Source organism: Mesoplodon bidens (assembly GCF_964165515.1).
Source record: "Mesoplodon bidens genome assembly, chromosome: 10".
Taxonomy (NCBI): domain Eukaryota; kingdom Metazoa; phylum Chordata; class Mammalia; order Artiodactyla; family Ziphiidae; genus Mesoplodon; species Mesoplodon bidens.
This window is the reverse complement of record NC_138172.1, coordinates 35753810-35775427: the sequence shown is the minus strand read 5'-3', so window position 1 is coordinate 35775427 and position 21618 is coordinate 35753810. Positions and strand designations below refer to the sequence as shown.

Here is a 21618-nt window from a genome sequence, read left to right as displayed (position 1 = left end):
GGCGCCAGACCCAGCGTTGGGTGGGGTGGGATGAGGGACACTCTGGAAACCAGGTTAGATCTAAAGGTGCTGTTACCTGGGGCGGCGAGTGCTCTCCAGACAGCCAGGCTCCCCCATCCCCCTCGCAATCGGAAAGAGCCGAGGAAAAGTGTGTGTGTGGGGGTGCTCCTGCCCTGCTCCGAATTAGTTTGGGAGCCGGGCAGAGCCCTTCGCCAACCGAGCGACAACCGCCCGCCGGCACCTGTGCTCCCAGGGGGCGGGGCCTCCTCCAGGTGTGCTCCGGGGGAGGACGACGCCGACAGCCGAGGCCAGCCGCGGGAGCCTAAGCGTCCCCCGGCCCCCTCCCCGAAGAAATGCCGGGGGAGGAGCGGTTAATCCGCACCCGGCCTCCGAGCGATCCGCGGGCCCCGCCGGGGGGAAAGGGAGAGCACGCCGCGGTACCGAGGGGGTTAAGCGGGAGGCCCGCGGCTGGAGCGCGCTTAACCCTTCGGCGCCCGCGGGTCAGCCGAGCCTGGCCGGGGTGGCGGGCCCCCGAGTCCCACGCGGCGGCTACCCCGACCGCGCGGGCCGTGCGGGGGGAGCCGCGGGTCGGCCTCCGATCGCCGGGGCGCGGCGCGGCCCGTGGGAGGCCCGGGGCGGGCGGGGGGAGGAGGGGGACGCGGCGGCGGGCGCGCAGCGTCGCCAGGGCGAAGCCGGCGTGCGGCGCGGCGCGGCGGGCGCGGAGCTAGCGAGCGAGCGCCTCCGTCCCCGGATGTGAGCTCCGGCTGCCCGCGGTCGCGAGCCAGCGGCGGCGCGGGCGGCGGCGGCGGCGGGCACCGGGCACCGGGCACCGCGGCGGGCGAGCGGGCGGGCATGGGGGGCGCGCCGAGCGGCCCCGGCGGCCGGGCCGGCATCCTCGCGGCGTCCCTCCGCTAGAGGGGTGGACCAAGCCAATTCTCCTTTGCAGCAAAAAATTACATGTATATATTATCAAGATAATATATACATCCGATCTTATTTTTTTAAAAAAAGTTTATTTTGCTCCGATTTTGAAAAAGAGGGAGCGTGGGTGGCCAGCGGTTTTTATAAATTATTCTTATTTTCTGTTATCTGTCCTCGTCCCTCCCCACCCCCTGCTGAAGCTTGAATAAGGGCAGGGATCGCGGCTCCTACCTATCGGTCACCCCCTTACCCGTTCCTCCCCCGCCCCAACGCCTAACACAGTGCCCTGCACACAGTAGGCGCTCAATAAATGTTCGTGGATGATGATGATGATGATGATGAAAAAAATGCAGCATCAACGGCAGCAGCAAGCGGACCACGCGAACGGTGAGCAGCCAGAGCCTGGGCACCCGCTGCCAAATCTAATCCTTGTCATGGTCTTCCTATACCCACCCCCCTCTTCCTTCTCACCCCTCTCCCATCTCTGATGCGCTGGTGGGTTGAGGGGGTTGGAGAGGATGCTTCTAGCTCGGTGTCATCTACATAGAAAGGGGAGATGCGTGACAGCCACTCCGTTCTCCCCTTCAGGCCTTGAATGTCAGAGCTAATTCTGCATTTGTGGGGTTGGGGGCGGCCGTGGAGTCCTTGGAGTACTGTGCCGCCGGAGGGGCGGCGAGCCGAGGTGATTCGGCTTCAGTGTCCTCGGGCTCAACTTTCCGCCAACGCTCCCGAGCGATGGAAAGGGGGTGGCTATGAGTCTTCAGCCGGAGCCCCCTTTCCAGCCTCTTCACCTCCTTCCCCGGCCCCTGGTTAATTAGGAAGAAGGTCTCTGGTGGCATCCGGAAAATTCTAGGATTGCCAGGTTTCAACCTTCTCGCCGGTGGGTGAAGCATCCCCCTACCCTTGAGAGGGAGGCTGGGTCTCCGAGTCGCCGGCCAGGGGGTCGGGTGGAACGCGTATTCCCGCTCGCAGCGCTGCTGTGCACACGTCGGTAACCTAGCAATGCCCGGAGAGTCGCTGCCGCTGTGAGGCTCTGCGCCCCAGCCCGGCCACGTGCAGTTACCATGCCGGCCCGGCTGGGTCGAGGGAAGGGGGCGCAGCTCCTGGCCAGCCCTCTTCACTCCTGCTTGGAGGTCACTGGAGTCCCCCACAACCCTCCATGGGCTCGCAGCCTTCCCGATGAGCGCTCCCCAAGGGAAGACTTGGGGCGACTTCTCCCCTGGCTGAGACCGTCTGCTGCCCAACCCCGCGGCCCCCTCAGGCTGCTGGCCAGGCAGACGTGTGCTCGCTTTGACTCTTCCTTGCTTTGTACTGAGCAAGAATTGGTTTTGCAAACGCCCATCCCTCTACCTCTGCCACCACGCTCACTTTGACTTCTGTCTCAGTAAGGAGGTTGTGACCAGAGGCAGGCAGGTGCCAGGGAGACCTGCCTGGGTCTTGGCCTGACCCCAGGCTGGAGAGGGCTTTGCACATGGAACTGTCTTGGGGTTCTACCCTGTGTGCACTTGGATACCAGCCTACACTGAGGTGATTCCTGTTTAGGCCTTGAGGGCCCCTGGCATAACCCAGCCTGTCTATCCTAGGTGTAAGGGTGCAGGCTGCCTGCCTTGTCTGTTTCTTCGGATGCTGGCTTGGCTGCTGCAGCTGCAATTTAAAATGCAAAAAAGCCCTAAAGATGTTTTCTGTTTTCCAGAGACTGTGGAGGAAATGAGTCCCAAGCATCATGAATTTTCATTTGGAGGAAGTGTCAGTGCATAATCTAAGTATTGGTTATGGGGCTTTTGGTATTGCCCTGGTGCCAGTGGAGGATTTTTTTTCCATGCTGAAAAAAATGCATTGGTGGCTATGGAAAGATGTTGGAGTAACACCCTGAAAATGATTAAGACTGTTGAATTATTGCCACTGCTTTTTTTGTGTGTGTGTGATGGTAGTTATTTTGAAGAAAAGCTGTTGTATGTATCTGTTAACTCATTAGAGATACATGGGTTTTAAAAGTCAGAAAAGATTTGAAATAAACATGGGAATGACCTCAGTTTGTCTGAAGGAATGCACTGAAAGACTCCTTGTGAAGACACGGATGTAGGGAGTTACTAACCCATTGAGCGTGATGCAGCAGTGGTCCTGTGTTACTGACACTTTGGGCAGGGCTTGTGGACTTTTCTTGCTACTCTTGCTGGCCAAACCCTGTTTCTGAAAAATAGGACATGAGGTTTCAAATGGAAACATGGGGATGATTTCCCTACTGTTCTTGATGGGAAACCACTTTAGCTTTCTTCTGACACTGGATTCTCATTGTTTTGTTTTGTTTTTTAATTTTCCTTTTTCTCCTTCTTCCCAGAGGCAAACTATGCAAGAGGCACCAGGCTCCCTCTTTCTGGTGAAGGACCAACTTCTCAGCCGAATAGATCCAAGCAAACCGTCCTGTCTTGGCAAGCCGCGATCGACGCTGCTAGACAGGCCAAGGCTGCCCAAACTATGAGCACCTCTGCACCCGCACCTGTAGGATCTCTCTCCCAAAGAAAACGTCAGCAATACGCCAAGAGCAAAAAACAGGGTAACTCGTCCAACAGCCGACCTGCCCGCGCCCTTTTCTGTTTGTCACTCAATAACCCCATCCGAAGAGCCTGCATTAGTATAGTGGAATGGAAGTATCCTTTTTTGGGGGAATGGTTTCTCGTTTTCTCTTTTACCATCTGTTCTTTAAAAGGATTTGCTTTCTGAAATGGCACTTACAAAGTGATAGCATTTTGGAATGTGAGCAACAGAAGAAGTTGTGTGTAGAGGGTTTCATGGTATATAATTTCCTATCTCCTCTGGGTGCAGAGGGGTATCTCTCTGGGTAAGTATAGGCTACTCTGTGTGTGTGTGTGTGTGTAGTGGTGGGGGAGGGAGTGACAACCTGAAACTTCAAAGTGGTAGATAATTAAAATATGACATTAACCTTTGGTCATTTGACACTAGATGGTTAGTTTAAATGCACCATTGTTTTTTGGCAGTGGTATGCATTGAACCTATTGCAAATAAGGTATGCTGATTTAAAAAAAAACTGTACTAGAAATAAATACATTTTTGACCTTTAGTGGAATCTTCTCATTTTGACGTTTGGAATTTGCCTCGGAAACTCCAATTAATGCTAAGATGGCTTGTAGATCTGACATTTGGTGAGTCTGATTGTTCAGGTAGCTACAAATATGAACACTTGCTTCATAGGGAGGGAGCAATTTGCTCATCAATGCTATGACTTCCTGGAATTTCCTTTTGACAAGTTCCAAAACAGCATTTGAAACGTGAGCGTGAGGGAGCATGTGAAGGGAGAGGTTTGTGTGTGCCTCTTCTTTCAGCGCCCGTGTGGGTTAGAGCACAGCCCTCAGTGGAGGAATTTGCAGTTGCTGCCTTTATAAAAAAACTCCGTCTGTGTCCTTGGACTGGAGTTACATTTCTGGGTGTCTCCTTTGTATTTTTAAAACTGAACTCCAACTGCCCCAGGAGGGTGGTTAGGGCCCAGATCTTGGAAAACTAGGGTGTACTGCCTGCTCACTCCCTCCCCTAAACCTGGAGGCCAGGTTCCAGTGCCCGCCACCCTTCAGAAAAGGTTGACTGAGGCCTTTCTTTCTGAGCAAAAATGGCTTTCTAATTAGTCAGATGATTCATCGGTTTGGGTAAAACACAGCATTTCCTTCTCCCAGAAGTATATTCGGAGTTGACCTGGGCCTTAGAGCAGTTCCTAAGCATGGGAAGGAGTATGAATAAAGGGCTTCCCCATGGAGGCTGAGGGGAGGGGAGGGGCGGTCATGCTACAAAGGGAGGGGGTTGGTGACCCGGGCTAGAAAGTGGAGCTGAAACCCCTGTATCATTTGAGTGCCTAGCTAGGCAGCTCTTTGCACGCCCTCTGTCTTAGCTGGCTACTTTGTGTGCTCTCAGAGAGTTAAAATGAGGTAACTGTCTAGAAAGGTTTTGGAGAGAGTAGCCAAGTGTAGGATTTGAGGGGTTTTCATGCGCTTTTTCCTTTTTAGAACAGATGTCTCCTCTCCAGAGGGAGTTGCGGTGTCTGTCACATGGCTGGGGTTGTGTGGATGTGTTTTCTCTTTAGGTTCTTTCTGAGTCTGAGGACGAACACTGGTGTCGGCCCAGGAGGGAGCCGGCTCCACAGGGTGTCCCTCAAGTGGCATGGCAGCAGTCAGAGGCACAGACTGTACTTAGCCAGAAAGATCTCGTCCTCCTCAGGTTGGCTTGACGTGACTCTGAGTAAGCAGAGGCCTCTCGGTGGGGTCATTAATTTCATGTGGAGTGAGGTGGGAGGCCTGGTGCTGTTTGTGCACAGTAGTTTCTCTTTGTGCACAGTAATTTGTATATAGTAATTTATGTGAACGGAGTGAATTCCTGGATGGTGCTGCCGACTCCCGTTCCCACACTGCCAGACATGTGTGCAGGAATTAGGGGCTGTGGCTGCCAGTGCAGGGAGAAGCCGCCCCTACAAATGGGGAAGTTTGCAGAATAGATCCTGAAACGATACATGATTTTTTTCAAATGACAGTTTTCTTCAGGTTCAGGGAGCAGGGTATGGGCAGCCTCCTAAAGCCAGCAATGCCAGGCCCTGTCAGCACTGGGAGAGTGAGTTTTTACCTGCTGTTTGCCTTTACATGCAGGCAAAGCAGAGTGTCCTGCACTTGGGGAATGAGGAAGGAATATTTAGGATCAGACCATCTGTTTCTCTGATGCTCTGTTCTGCTTGGCTTGTCAGAATCTTGTGGCAGTGGGTTAGGATCCACCAGTACCTGGAGTCTGAAACTGGACCACCATAAAGAAAAAGTACTCTTATGTTTGCTTTCCTGAACAGCATCAGTGCTTCTCAGATTTGCTGGTTTATCATTTAGGTAGCAGGAAATTAAAAAGGCAGAATGGTGGTGTGGGGGAGGGGAGAGACAGTAACTGTGTTTCCATATAGGATAGCCCTGGGGCAATAGACTTTTAAAATTTTGGAAGGAACTGCCAAAAGGAAAAATGAAAAGGAGATTCTGAAGTCTTTTTAAGGTGGACTGCCTTAAAGTTGGGTCCCTACATAAGAGATTTTGTAATACTAGATGAGTTAAAAGAATAACTATGAGGGAAGGATAACTGGCTTTAAAAATAAGCCCCTCAAATTAGTAAGGGAATAATGTCTTTCACGTCCATATTTCAGTGAGTGTTAAAGGTCTTCAAGAGGCTGAGGCTTCATGAAACTCAACGTATCCCCAGAGACATGAGGGGTCTCTGTTTCCTTCAGCATCTTTGGATTTTCCAGAAGGAAATCAGGGTGAGTGGAGAAGGTCTGTGCATATCCTCAAAGCTTTAGGACTTGGAGATGTTTAGTGAAACTGTGGCCTTGCCTTTTATGGGTGAGTGTATGGGAGAAACAGTGTCATACAACCAAGCCCGGAGTTGGAGATTAGATTGGTGCTCGTGAAACCTTGCATTTGGAAAGGCTGAAAACCAAGAGAGGAAAAACAGTCATTTTGGCAGATGTCAAATTTTGTATTGCCAGTTTTGACAGTGTCTCTTAATAACACCAGAAGGTTTAAGCAAGTATCTGTTGAAGGCTGCTCTCAGAGCGATTCTTCCAGACGGACCCCTGAGATTTAGAAATGTTAAGTTGAACTCTGAAAGTGTCTGGTGGTGATTTCTTATGGCCTTTTATTTAATTTGTTTATAAATTGAACACAGTAACAACACGTTATAAACGGAGCTCCGGTCTGGCTCTAATCTAAAACAGTGATAACCGCTGATTAGTAAGAAGGAAAGCGGAGGAGGGAGGTGAAGCCTGGCTTGCTTGTTACAGCGAGGGATTGGAACAGCCACAAGACGGTCACAGGTGGAATGGAGAAGGTCCTTGGTGACTTGTCCTATCCCAGTTCGGACAGGAGATTCAGACTGACCCAGCCAAGAAGAGCCTCCAAGAAAACGGCTGTAACACATGGTGACAAGGATTTGTGGAAGAGGTTTGTCTTATGATGGCTTTTCTTTGTGTCTACAACAGCCAGGAATTTAGCTCTCTGAGGCCCTTGTTGCTGTGAAAATGACACGAAGTAGAAACCTGTTTCACACAGTGCCCTAGTTGGATGTACTTTTAGGTTTTCATATAAAATGTCCAACAGAAGAATGAGTGTAACGTGATCCTTGCAACAGAGGAAAAGGGCGTGGAGATGTCATTTGATAGGAAGATCTGCTGTGAGTTGACCACTAACTGTTACTCCTGCTGGAAACCTTGTAGTCACAGCAGTCAGTTGAATAAGGATTTGTGGGTAAAATTTTCATTTAAAAAGCAGTTCAAAAGTGGTGTGATCGGGAGTGTGACGAGAGAGATGGTTTATGTTGGTGTAACACAAATATACCTTAACAAAAATTTTCAGACCATTTGACATATTTATATTATTGGCTATTTTTGCCAATTGTGTGGCCTTAGCTATTTACATCCCATTCCCTGAAGATGATTCTAATTCAACAAATCATAACTTGGTAAGTGTCCTTAGAGTTGCTGCTTGTCCTGATGTGTGCTTGTCATTTACCTCTATACTGAAGCTGGAAGCTGGCAGCTGTCTTTCTGGATGGTTGAAGTTAACAGCTATGCATGTGATGTTTCACGGAGCTTTGCAACAGCGGTGTTTTTTTTTTTTTTTTTGACCTGTATTCTCAAATTCATACTGAATGAAAGTGTTTAAAGTCATGAATCTTGTATAAATAGATGTGGAACTTTTCATAGAAGAGGTTTGTAGCAGATTTAAAAATAACTTTTCTCTCCATATAGGTTTTTTTTGTCAACCATTCTTTTCCTCGTAATGTTAGCCTTTTTTTTTTTTTTTAATCCAGTGTTATTCGGGAGTTGTGGGTACTATTGGGTACTATGGTTAATTTTTCTGGTAAGTAGAGAGTTATCATAGCTTCTGTACCTGAACCATTAATTTTTACAGAAGTAGAACACAACAAAACTAATCCATGTAACGCATAATTTGGTGAATGTACAGTAGAGTATTGAAGTTCCTCCACTTGGTCCTATGAAATGCTCCAAGATAAAATGATTCTATGGTGAAATAAATTGGGATACTTCCATATACCTTATTGCTCTCTTAAAGATTTATAGTGCACGTTAACTCAGTAAAAGCTCCAGGAAAGTCTGTAGTTAAAAAACCAGTTTCATTTTGTTTAACTCAGCTAGTCCCTAAAAGTAATTGGTCATGGATTCTTTAAACATTTTTTTGGCAGAGTGCATCACAGTGTTTCATGGAACTTCCTTTGGGAAAGGTTGATACAGTTTAAAAAAAAGCACTGAAGAGCACTGGAGTGGGACTGGGAGTTGTCCCAGTGGACTGTCAACTGGCTGTATTTTGGGGCATTTCCCAGACCCATTTTGCATTGCCATTTACCCACCTGTCAATTCGGGGGATCGGATGAGAAGAGCACCAGGGTTGTTTTTACCTCTGACATCCTGTAATCTTTCCTTGATGATTCAGAAGCCATTTTAGGATTTTTCTGGTACTGCAGCATCCTCTTTGCAAAGATCAGTCCTTCATGAGTGGAGGCTGTGCAGAAAGGAGGTGAATGAGGGGCTGGTCCCGGATAAACAGGAAATTCTCCCTATTGTTTTGCTTTCCCCTCTTTTAGCTGGTTCCATTTGGTTTTGGTTTCTCATGCTGAAGCTGTATTTTAGTAGGGCTGGATGTTCTTAGCTGAGTGTTGTAAAGTCAAAACTAGTGAGGGGAGAGCTCTGCCGGGGTCTGTAGATGTTGACATTATGCTCTTATGATTTTAGAGTTCATGGTTTATGTACAGGATTTCATGTTACATTTAAAATGTGCGGCACATTTCAGATGTAGTGTGATGTCTCTTCATATTTGGGCTTTTGTAGTCTGATGTGTAGGGAATTTTAAAAAATTTTGGATACTGCTACTGAAAGTACAACTGTAAATGGGAGTTGGATACACATGTAAAGACTTACTGGTAGTATATATTTATACTGTGCTAGAGATGATCTGTGTGACTGTATATTTTAAATAGCTTGTGATTTAGCTGTAGACATGTGACTTTAGACAATCATTTCAAAGGAAAAGCAGAAGTAGTGAAAAGCCCCCACAATGGGGCTAGATCATCACAGTCTAGGCCACAGATGGTGTCAGCCTTGTTACCAAATTTAACAACGTGGATGGTGACCCAGTTTGTTGCTTTTTGTAGCTCAAGAGAACATGATTAAACAAACTTAGAAAATAGATACCTTTCTGAAAGGCAGATTAATTCAGATCCATGGAATAATTAATGTAGCTGCATGTGTAAGTCAATTAATATTCTGATTTTTTTTTCCCAGGGAAGTTCAGGGCACTAATATAAGTACTGTCGGGCCATTTGGATTTCTCAGCTAATAAGTGAGGGAATAAAACATAGGAAATGGATAAATCTCTCTTCCTCCCCCTGGCAGTCCCTCCCCCGTGGATCTTTTATTGACAGTTCTTAAAACACCGGCCTTTTGTGGGTGGGAGAGGGCAGTGTGTTAGTTTGGCAATCCTTTCTAAAAAAACCCAACATATATTTCTTTGACCTCTTAACATTCTGAAACTTATAGCATTCAAGTTTGTGTTCACTTGGCTGGTCACATGGCCAGACGAGTTTAATCTCTGCCTAACTCTTTAAATATTTCCTTTCTCACTGTGGGAAGCGAAGATCTTTGTGGATTTCCCCCTGACTCTTAGCAAGGTCCCATGCCATGTCAGTCCTCCTGCCAGGGAGCCGTTTTTTTTTTTAAAAACATTTGACCCAATTTGTACCAAAGTGATTGCTCTATTTTTGGGATCGGTTTAGAGGCAGCTGAACGAAGCTTATTTTTCATCTGTAGTAAATACCTTTCAATTAATGTGAATGGCAAAACAAAGGGCAGAGACTGATACGGATTGCAAAGCTGTACGTGTCAGGGAGCTGGTGGTTTCCTTTGCCTCCAAGCTCTGTCGGGAATGTAGATGTTGAGCGCTTAAAGTACGATTCAGGGCCAGCTTTGTGGAAGATGTTTCTGCCTGTTACAGGTAGTTGGCAGTGAAATTATTACTTTTGTTGGGTAAGAAATGTGGCCATCTCCCTTGGTCCAATGTGCGTTTAGTCTGGGTTGTACCTAACTGAGCCAGCTTTGGGGATTTGGAGACTACCTTGGGGGCAGCAAGTTTTCCCAGTGTTAGATTAAAAAAAAAATTATATATATATATATATATATATATATATATATATATATATATATATAAACAATCTCAAGTTTCTATGCAGCTTTCATCTGTGGACTTGCAGGGACTAGTGGAGGCTGCAGCCATGGAAACGGTGCAACTCAGTTCCCACAGCAATCTCCCTCCTAGATCAGTCGGTAGCAGGATTTCCTCAGTTCCACTTATTGAAAGCGTATACCATTTATTTAATTTTTTTCTTAGCATGGGGCAGGGGGCGGGGAGCGCTTCTTTATGGAGTGTCAGCGTGGGAATGATCACAATCCTGTACCTCACTGTGTTGGAAAATGCTTTATTTCACTTCCCAAACTTCAGTTTCTCATAAGTCACAAACTGACTGAACGCTTCAGTCTGGGCATCCGGCTACTGGAACTCCCACCCCACCCCCGGGCCCAGTTCTCCATAGCGCTGACCGGCCTCAAATTAGAACTGTCCAAAGGAGGGCGCCCAGCTGCCAGCCCTGACCTTCCTTGATGTCTGCAGCCACCGAGGGCAGGGCGCATGGCCTAGGCCGCTCTGTCCCTTTACCAGGTGCTCAATATATGTGTTTGACACTCAACGAGAAGGTTTACTAAGTCTTTGACCCCCTTTTGGCCCCCTTTCTCATCTTGCCTTTGTGTTTTTAGACGGCTGACACTTGGCCTCTATAAAGCCCCTCATGTCTTCCCCTTCCTCTCCATTCACATTGCGGTCAGATGGCTTTTGCTAGAGGAGTGATCCTGAGGTTTCAGGGGCGACCTGCTGCCCGAGGGAAGGCTGGGTGCTCCTTGGTCTACCCAACCTTTTCTGGTTCACCTTCTGTGCCTCTCCTTCATACCCACCCCCACCCCCATCCGTTAGTCCACCAGCTGATCGTGAACACCCCTCCCTGCTCTTGTCCACCTCCTTGGCCTCTTCTCCATCTGAAATACCTCTTCCTCCCCACCACCCCTTCATCACTGTCACTGTCCTTAGAGCTGCTCAGGAATAATCTCAAAGGATGTCTCTTCTGTGAAGCCTTTTCTGACCCTGATTAGAAGTAACACTCTTATCTGAACTGCTCCGCTGGCACTTTGCATATAAAACACCTTATATTTTGGTTATTTATGTGCACATCTTATCTTTGTCTTATCAAGCCTCTTCAGAATGCAACTCACAGTGAATCATTTTGGAACCCCAATAGCACTGAGCCTGACGGTGTGTAGAAGATGTTCATAAATGCGGGTTGTTGAGGACCACTGAATGAATGCTCTCAGGAGAAGTTTCCCACCCAGTCTTTCCTCTGAACCGTACTCAGGATTTCCTTGTGTGGCAGGTTCCTCTGAGGACTCTTTCGAGGTCCTTGGCGGGGGGTAGGTGGGAAGTTCCACGTGTTTACTCCTGAAAAGCTGAGGGTCTCATGACCCTGCTCCTCATGTATCCCTGGCTGAAGGCACCGTGGGGCTGGGTTTCCGAGCTGAGCAGCCTTATGCGTTTTGTGCTCCAGCTCCAGGGCTCCGAGTAGCAGAGTGGTGGGAGCATGTCTGGGAAGCAGTGCTGCCTGGGGACTCCTGTCAGGGGGACCAGATGCCTTATGAGGGCCAGGAACGCTGTGGGACAGCCTACTTTGATTGCATTCTCTCCTCCGTGGCCGCGATTCCCACGCAGTGTTTCCTGGGCTTAAAAAGCGAGTTCATGGGCTCTGCATGGTCCATAGTTTAGCATCTCAAATAGTGAGTGGTGTGAATTGAAATACCTGAAACACAGTCTCGTAACCTGTCTCCTTGGGCTTTGCCTAGAAGGTGGCTTTTATTTCCGTACCTCCTCTCTGTGGCTTCGCTCTGTTGTCTTTCTGTTTGAATTGCGAGTTTATTTCTGCATGCCTAATAGATGCCGTTTCTCTAGGACAGCTTGTGTGCTGCCCTCAGGTCAGCCTTCTCTGATCCTTGTCCCCACCTTCCACCCCACCTGCCTATGTGCAAGTAGTACTTGCTTTCCTCTTTGCAGATATTCACCCCTTTCCGCCTTATTCTATAACTGCTGTGGGAAGTGGCTTGGTGTGTGGGGTGCAGTTCTGCACATGGGCTTTGGGCTCTGACAGCCTGGCTCTTTGGCTGATGAGCTGAGTGACTTTGTTTTTGTTTTTTAAAATTAATTAATTGATTAATTTTGGGCTGCATTGTGTCTTAGTTGCCAGGCTTTCTCTAGTTGCGGCGAGCAGGGGCTACTCTTCATTGCACTGCGTGGGCTTCTCATTGCAGTGGCTTCTCTTGTTGTGGAGCATGGGCTCTAGGTGCGTGAGCTTCAATAGTTGTGGCTCGCAGGCTCAGTAGTTGTGGTGAACTGGCTTAGTTGCTCCACGGCACGTGGGATCTTCCCAGACCAGGGCTCGAACCCGTGTCCCCTGCACTGGCAGGCGGATTCTTAATCATTGCATCACCAGGGAAGTCCCGAGCTGAGTGGCTCTGGATGAAAGTAGCATATGCTGAGTCTGACTGGTCTCGATGGTGTTGCGAACTTAACCCTGTGCGGGCGCACAGTAGGCACATCAGGAAATGCACGTGGAATGGGTGGGTCCATAAATGAATGACTGTGTGGGATTCCATGGCATGTCCTTATAGATCAGTAGTTAATTTTCAGCAATTGGCTAATGATTAATGTTTGCTGGAGAGGCTGACTTTCATTGTCCAATATTAATGAGGATCCCAGGAAGCACCTGTCAGTTTGTCTGGAATTTCAGGATTGTATATTTCTTGGCAAATTTAACTCTTTATATCGGAAGGAGGAGAGAAGAAAGACAAATGCTTGATACTTTTTGAATCCCTGCCTCATAAGCTGGCTTCTGTGTTCAGCACTGTGTGTGAGCCACGTGTGAGAGGTTGTACTTGGGTGGGTGTGTGTCACATTTCGTGTAAGGGTTGGTGGAGCAGCAGAATGCCCAGAATAGATGGACTTGGGGAGTGACATTTAACCCAGAGCTGGTGAACCCGTTTATGCCTTGTACAAGTAATTGCATCTCTTTTGTCGTCTTGCCTTATGTTGACAAAGAACAAGTTACCCAGATTGATGTTTTATTGAACAGACTTGGCTTGAGAATCGGCAGTTTTTCAGAAATCAAACCCAAGTCTTAAGGAATTCAGATTTACTTCTATTAAAGTTCCTTAAGAGGAATTCCCAAACGGTCCTCACCCTTTTGGTTTGTTAAAAAGTGAACCTCATTTCTCTATAGACACACCTCGAACACTGGAACTTCCCTGCTTAGACCCTTGAAAAATGAACCTGTCTTAGAGTGAGGATATGTTGGTGTATTGGCCAGAACTTGTTGGATTACAAGTTGCAGAAACACAAATTGGCTTAGTTGGGGAAAAAAAAAGTATGTGTGTGTGTTTGTAATTTATTAACTTAGGTAACTGAAAAGTCCAAAGGGTAGAAACTGTTATCAGACACAGCTGGAAAGGGGGCTTAAAAGAGGGTCTCAGGATCTCACTCTGCACCCCAGCCTTCCCGTCTCCCAGGCACAGTCAGACTGGCCTCCAGCGGGTCCCTCTCACACACTGCCTGAAGTGTGCATCCCGTCAGCCCACTTTGGGGAGGGTCTTTGGGGAGATGCATTCCTTCCTTAACCTCAGCTCAAGTTCAGTATTTTAAAATGATAGTGTGAGAAACAGGAGACCCTTCTAGCAGATTTGTGGGTGGTTTCCTTTTTTAACCTTCCCCATCAGCATTTAACTTTTAACTGTCTGCAAAACGTGAGAAGTGCCTGATGCAGAGGGGTCAACTTGCCCAGCTGCAGAGACACTTATGTCTTGTTAACTACAGGTGGTGGTGGTGGGGTGGGACTCCAGAACAGACCCTCAACTGCTCCTCCCCTAGGAAAGTCTCTAAAGAAATTGCAGAGGCCCTGGGATGCTGGTGGTTGAGCAGAGTGTTACTGTTGCTTGGACGACGTGCCCCGGGTAAGCGACGTCGGTGGGTTTCCTTGCCCTGTGGGGTGGCAGTGGAGGTTGGCAAGTCATTCCAGAATAGATGTGAGCCTCCTGTCATGCTCACACTCCTGGGGCCCTCTGCCATCAGCACTGTAGGATTTGTCCCCAAGTCCTGTTCTGCCCATGTGATTGAAATGAGGAAAGGTGAGATTGGTATTCTCACAGCTGGGGTTCTTGTGGGCAGTGAGGTGTTTGGCTGGGCAGGCAGAGCTGGCACTGGGAGGTGGGCACAGTGAGAAAAGCTGAAGATGGGGTTGGAGGAGGAACTGTCTGAGTGAGGAACTGTCCTCTGTCTCTGTGTGTGTGTGAGAAAGCTGGGGGAGAGTGTGGTGGGTGGATGGACCACTGGGTGTTTTTGACAACACACACCTAGTAGCATGAAGCCCTCTTCTGGAGATTTTAACTCTGCAGGGTTCCAGACACTGCCCAGGCTGGGGAAAATGACTTTCTTCTCCAGAACCTCAAAGCAGTTATTTCTGCTAATTTCTTTTCCCCCTCCCTACTGGCTGAGTGGTAAATTTAGAAATCACCTGTTGAAATTATTGAATGAGTGAACATGAGAGTCAGGCTGGAGGGAATTGGCAGGGGGTGACCTGAGGGAGGGGAGGCCAGCTCCAGACTGCTCAGGGAAGATGTAGCTGGCAGATGGACCCTGCCTGGGAAGGAAGGAGGAGGTGTCCTTGGTCAGCTTGGCCTGTGGATTCACAGCAGGCTGGGTGTGAGGCTCATGCTTTCCCTGCCATGGTCATCTTCTGAGGGGCCCACCGTGCCTCCCTTCCCTGCACCCATGGGGAGGTCTAGCACGGCATACTCACAGATATTTTCGTAGTGCCGTAAGGACTCTTGTTTATAAGACAGGAAGTCAAGGCACCATTATTCAACAAATATTTATTGAGACCTGCTCTGCAGAGCATACCGGACTAATGTGTCGGGACTTCTAGCCGGCGCTGCTGCGGGCTCACTGTGCCCGGTCGCCCTTTCATAAGGAAAGCCCACAACGTGGGGTCCGAGAAAGGCCTTCTTTGTTTTTTATATTTTGCATTCTTACAGTAAATCATCATTCAAATTTATACAAATAATACAGGAATACATTCTTCTAAACTACTAAAAAGCTGCAAGTAAACTGAGTCTCCTTTTCCCTACCCAGCTCCTAATCACAGTAATCAGTTTCAGAATTGTTTTTCACTGTGTCTGTATGTGTATATCATCTGTGCATTTTGAAATCTATATCTATACAGTTTGGGTACTTTGAGTTTTACACAAGTGGAAACAGAGTCCATGCATTATAAAGCTTCCTTTTTTCCCCACTTGATGTGTCTTACAGATCTTTCCGTATCTGCCTGTAGAGATCTAACAACTCCTTAGTTGCCGTAAAATATTCCGTGTATGTGCCATGGTTTGTTTAATTGTCCTCTTTCTAATGAGCAGTAGGTTAGTTCCTAAAGTTTTGCTGTTTCAAACAATGCTGCACTGAATATCCTTGTATGTATACCAGTAAACTGTTCTCTGGGATAAGTACTTAGAAGGGAACTCTCTGGGTGGGAGGACAGTTCATTTTAATTCCATACTTACTGCTGCATTGGCTTCCACGAAGCCCGTACTATTTACGCTCCCCACCCCAACAGCTCCTTGAGGTCAGCTGTCCTTTAACTCTGACGAGTGATGTCATTCGTTCCTTGTCTTAGGCCCTGGGAAAGGAAATCTTGGGGGGAGGGTACAGCCTCTCTCTTGGATGTCTGGTAGGCACCCAGAGCATCTGGTTCGAGCAGAAAGTCCTGGAACTCTGAGCACCAGACTTGTCACCTCTTTCGAACCACAGACCTGGATGAAAGGTACCAAGGCTCATTATTCTTTGCCTTGCTTTGGGTGCACGCACTTGGGGACCGTGCTTCTTTCAAGAGAAACATTCATTCCAGATGGCTAACAGATAAATAAGTCCCTAAGGCAAAAAACTGAGTCTCACTTTTGCAGTGTTTGCTGGCTACAGCTGAGTTCTAAGACGAATTCTTCCTTTATGTTCCTTTTAGTGGTGGAAGAAAAATATCTCACCTGGTATGTTTCTGCTGTCCCGTGGTCTTTGATGATTAATTATTCTATTTTCACAGGCAATTGAACCTCGCTATTATTATGGTATTTATTATAGGGTTTGTACCCCCTCCTGCTTCCAGAAGCTCTGAGGTGGCTTAGAAAATGGAAACTGATGAAGGATGGGGCAACCTGGAATCAAAACAAAAAAGCAGACTTGCCCAGGTGCTCCAGATGAACGGATTGCTGACACCTGGGCACTGAACTGGCCGTTAGGCTTTCCAGCAGTGGTGGCGAAAGGGAGCACTCCTAACTTACAGGGTTTTTATCCTCTCAACAATGGGAAGCAGCCACATTCATTGAAGAGAGGCATTTTCTAGGAAGCAATTCCAAGCAGGAATCTACAGCATGGGTCCTTGTACAAGGTACAGTTGGGGCACGGAGAGCCATGTCTTCGCTGTGCTTTTGTTAACGAGAAATAAATGCCCTGCAAGCAGATGGTCTCTGGATTCAGAGTTCCTAAAGGGTTAGGACACAGCATTAAAATGTGGCATACTGGAGGCACTTCTGTATTCTATAGCAGTTTTGCTTTTTGGTTATATAAATTACTATAGAACTAAAGCTGGGAAGGTTAAAAAAGGAGTAGTTTAAAACAGCTATCATTTGATCACACATAAAGTACTTTCTGGAGCATTTATTATGTGTAAAATATAGTCCATTAAACATTCACTTACTGGCTTAACTTGGTTTAAGTCAGAGTACAAAAGGATAGTATGTATTAATGCAAAGAACCCCTCCCAAGCCCTCATTTTGGAAGAGATGTGGTTTTATTATTTTACTCTAATGTGAACTAAAGAAGTGACCAATGTATTTTTTTAAAATAAATTTCTTTATTTCTTTCTTTATTTTTGGCTGTGGTGGGTCTTCGTTGCTGCGCTCAGGCTTTCTCTAGCTGTGGCGAGCGGGGGGCTACTCTTCGTTGCGGTGCATGGGCTTCTCATTGTTGTGGCTTCTCTTGTTGCAAAGCACAGGCTCTAGGCGCGCGGGCTTCAGTAGTTGTGGCACGTGGCCTCAGTACTTGTGGCTCGCGGGCTCTAGAGCTCAGGCTCAGTAGCTGTGGCGCACGGATTTAGTTGCCCCACGGCATGTGGGATCTTCCTGGACCAGGGCTCGAACCTGTGTCCCCTGCATTGGCAGGAGGATTCTTAACCACTGCGCCACTGGGGAAGCCCGTGACCAATATTTTTAAAAGAAGACATCCTCGAATGTTCTTCAGTAAATAGATAACAATGGGGTATTACGAAACACTGTTTATACTTAAATGACTCCTTTCAAATTGTACAAAAACAGCTTGACTGAGTAAATGGTTAAAATGCTGCCCTTTTATAACAGTAATTTGTCCCTTAGTCTTTTTTTTTGAGATAATGCGAAAGTGTGCTTCTCTTTGGGCATTCACAATTTCTGAATTATTGAACTATAAATTAATGGTGAATCTATCTAAAGCTCTTTCCATAATTTTTATCTGGTGGGAGTGAAATGAAAACATCTAAAGTTCTAAATTAGAATGTGGGGAAGTGGTGACACCCAGCAAGAATTTGGTAAAAGAGAGGTGTTTAAGAAATCTTTTTCTAGAAAGCCCCGTGGGGTCGCAACTAGTTTGGTCGGGGCAGAGAAAGCTTTGGAACTATTTTAGGTTGACCAGCTGAATAAGCTAATTGATAATCATTAAAGACAGGTGGGGGATGAGGGGGTGGGGAATAGGAGCTTAGATGCTGGCTCTGATTTAGCCGGGATGGTACTGAATGTGAATCACAGACTGGTGAGGTTGGGATTGGGAAGGACCCCGGAGACCTTCAGGTGGATGCGTTCATTCTTCAGACCCAGCAGTCGACTTGCTTAGGGTCGCACAGTGAGAGAGGAGTCAAGTGGGGACTTAGGCCAGGGCTTCTGTCTCTGGGTCTGTTTCCTTCCCACCCTCACCGTTACAGCCCTGAATCCAGGTTGAAGTCAGGCGTTTGCCATCTGACGGGTAGGTCTGAGGATGCCAGGGGCACTTGTGACATCTGGAAAATCAGATGCCAAAAAAATGTCTCTTCAAAGCAAGCTGGGCATTCAGCCGATTTCTTTGTCTTCCATAAGATAGTTTTGATCATTCCTCCCTCCCCTGTTTTACTTCATAAATTATTCTCTTCCTTTCTTCATGCCTGTTAACATGCAGGAATCATTTGGCCATGGACGGCCTCATTATCTTATGGAAAGAGCCAGGCCGCTGGCCAGTGGGTGTGGGAGGGCAGGAGGGAGTCAGCAGGCCTGGTGACAAACGCTGTGGGTCTTTCCTCAGTCATCTGGTTCTGGTGTGGCTGCCATACCCTGTCTTTTTGACCATAACTGGAGGCACAGAGATAATTGCCTTTGTTACCAGCTCATGGCTGACATCTGCTGAGCTAGGTGGGCTTTGTATGTATAATCTCCTTAGTTCTCCTTTAATCCTCACTGTAGAGTCTTGAAGGAGAGACTACCGAAATCCTCATTTTGCAGGTGAGGAAAAAAAGCTGGGAGGGCTCGAATTGCTTACATGAGGCCATTAGGCCTAGTAATTGGCAGGGCCTGGATCCACATCCGGGCTTCCTGACCTCAGAGCCCACCCTCCACCGCCAGGCGGAGCAGATAAGTCAGAGCTCACAGCCTCTCGCCGTCTAAACGCCCGGCAGCGCAGAGCAGGGCGGCGCAGAGCAGCGCAGAGCAGCGCAGGGAAGGCCGCGCGGGCTAGAGCAACGGCAGGACCTCCAGGTGGGTCTCTGCGCAGGCTTCACGGCCTGGTTTCGCTTAGGGCTTGGAACCCAGGTTCGGGGACTGGCACAGAAACTCCTTGCGTATGATGCACTCCCGTCGCCCAGAGGCGTTGCCAGGTGGGGTGGGGTGGTGGCTGAAGTCAGGGTGACCCTCTGCCTGTCTTCTGAAGCGCCTTGTGAGCCATCCAGTTGAAATGGGAGTTAGAGGAGTTTAAATTAGGGCATTAAGTAGATTTTATTGCATTTTAATTCCTTGAAAAGTGTTACTCGTGAAAGGAAAGCACGGGGGCTCTGGCGTAGGAAGGAGCGAGCAGTTAGGCCGTGGGCTCCGAGTCACACACGCCCGCAGGTCGGCGCCTGTGAAGGGCCAGAGGCGCCTCCCTGCCCGGTCTGTCCCTCTTCTGTAAAAGGAGATTAAGCGGCTGGCAGGGTTAGCACAGACCCTGGCTCCTGGGGTACGTGGAGTTGCGGGGTTCACTATTCCTGGGGCTGGGGCGACGGTCTGGTGCATCCTCAAGCCTCCGCGCGGCCCGCCCTGGGAGGTAGGGGTTGCCGTCCTCAGCCTCACAGGTGAGGAACCTGGGCTGGGAAGCCGGACCGCTTGCTCCCGTCCGTGCATGAGGGAGCGACCCCTCCAGCCACACCAGACGGGTTTCCTGGTCGGACGGCTTGCTGGGTTAGGGGTTGGCTTTCCAAAGCCATTTTACAGAAGATGTTTTCACCAGACCCGTTCGGTCTGTCCCCTGAAGAACCTGAGACATAGCCATCAGAGAGGGTGTTGGGGGGACCTGGTAAAGTAGTGACGGAAAGTGACCCACTGGTCATAGGAGGCCCTAGACCTGGACTGCAACCCGTCCTTGCTTAGACAACAGTCAAGGGCTGCAGATTTCCCTTGGGACACCGAGGAAAGAAGGGGGCTGGGTTAGCGATCAGGATCTGATTCCCACAGCCAGGAAGCCTGAAGCCCCCCCTTTACAGAGAACAATCCAGAGCCCAGTCCTCCCGTGAGGCTTGGTGGCACCCCTGCCGACTGCTTCCTCAGCGGCTTGGGAATCCACTTGACCAGCTGTGTCTTGTTCCTGCTCGGCCCAGGTGGGAGGCTCTGGCCAACTCTTGATTTAAATGTTACTCATAAGAGAACAGAAAACAAGTGCTAAGGAGCAGAACAGATGTCAGGGGAGTTCTGGCCTGATTGCTGCGTTCTCAGAAGGGGAAGGTGGGGCAATTCCTAGAATTGGGGTAGTGGAGTCACCGCTAGCGCCGTGAGCTGCCATCAGAGCGCCTGACGTGCTCTCACTGCGACCTCGTGCGTCCTCCTGCTCACAGGTTACAAAGCAGGTCTCTGGGCCTGGGCCGTTAAATGATCCCCCCTCCCACCCCAGACCAAATAGCCAGGATGTGGCAGAGGTAGGACGTCTTGGGCCCTTCCCACCACACACAGTTCCAGGGCTTATCGGGGGCCTCCCTGCAGGGGGTTCTGCTGGGAGACTGAGGCTCACAGAGGGGATGTGACTTGTCAGAGCTAGGGCTCCCCAGGACCCGGGAAATTGTTTGTCCTTCTTGGCCAAGTGACCTCAGTTTCTTTCTTTTTTTAAAATTAATTAATTTATTTATTTTTGGCTGCGTTGGGTCTTCGTTGCTGCGCGCAGGCTTTCTCTAGTTGCGGCGAGCGGGGGCTACTCTTCGTTGCGGTGTGCGGGCTTCTCATTGTGGTGGCTTCTCTTGTTGTGGAGCACGGGCTCTAGGTGCGTGGGCTTCAGTAGTTGCAGCACACGGGCTTAGTAGTTGTGTTGCACGGGCTTAGTTGCTCTGTGGCATGTGGGATCTTCCCGGACCAGGGCTCAAACCCGTGTCCCCTGCATTGGCAGGCAGATTCTTAACTACTGCACCACCAGGGAAGTCCCTGATCTCAGTTTCTTCCCCTGTAAGATGGGAGTAATGGTGATAGTACTGCCCCATGTGTTGAGACGATAAAAAGGGATTTTGTAAGAGAACGTTCTGCACCATTAATTTCCCTACACGTCAAGCCTGGCTTCTAGGGCTTTCCCTGATCTGACTCCCTCCCTCCTTCCCTTTCAGTCTGTGTTATCCTATCCTTTGGAGAGCTGAGACTCTGGAGGAAATAGATCTGGACCTGGGTCCCAGGGTTTGCCACCCACTAGCTTTGTGACTGAATAAATTGTTACCTCCCTTGGCCTTAGTTTTATCATCTGTAAAATGGGGGTATAGTCATGCTTGTCTCACTTTTAGCAGGGGGCCTTTGAGGAGTGAATCAAATGACATGTGAGTGAGCCCCAGTTCACCAAAGACGTTATTCAGTCGGTCAGGAATGGTCTCAAGGGGAGTCTCTGACCTCCCGGTGATGTTCAAGGTCCGCAGTGTCTGAGTATTGGGGGAACCTCCTTTCCCTCAGCCCTTGTGGTGCTGCGGGGTTTTAAAATCAGCCCCAGGCCACGCTTGTTAAGTCCCCCAGTTCTCTCATGAGTGCGGCATTTCTTGGCCCTAGGATTTTTTTTTTTTTTAAGATGTTGGGGGTAGGAGTTTATTAATTTATTTTATTTTTTATTTTTGCTGTGTTGGGTCTTCGTTTCTGTGAGAGGGCTTTCTCTAGTTGTGGCAAGCAGGGGCCACTCTTCATCGCGGTGCGCGGGCCTCTCACTATCGTGGCCTCTCTTGTTGCGGAGCACAGGCTACAGATGCGCAGGC

At 48.7% G+C, this 21618-nt stretch overlaps 1 protein-coding gene across 1 annotated transcript in view; it reads left to right on the top strand.

Annotated features, from left to right (window-relative positions):
• The first annotated feature begins 1146 nt into the window (after window positions 1-1146).
• Window positions 1147-21618, top strand: part of CACNA1D (calcium voltage-gated channel subunit alpha1 D) — a 321901-nt gene continuing 301429 nt past the window's right edge. Inside the window, exons 1-3 of the mRNA XM_081245584.1 lie at window positions 1147-1308; window positions 3260-3569; window positions 7308-7413. Coding sequence (XP_081101710.1) covers window positions 1242-1308; window positions 3260-3569; window positions 7308-7413 — 483 coding nt within the window. The 5' untranslated portion in view covers window positions 1147-1241. The remainder of the gene's footprint in view (window positions 1309-3259; window positions 3570-7307; window positions 7414-21618) is intronic.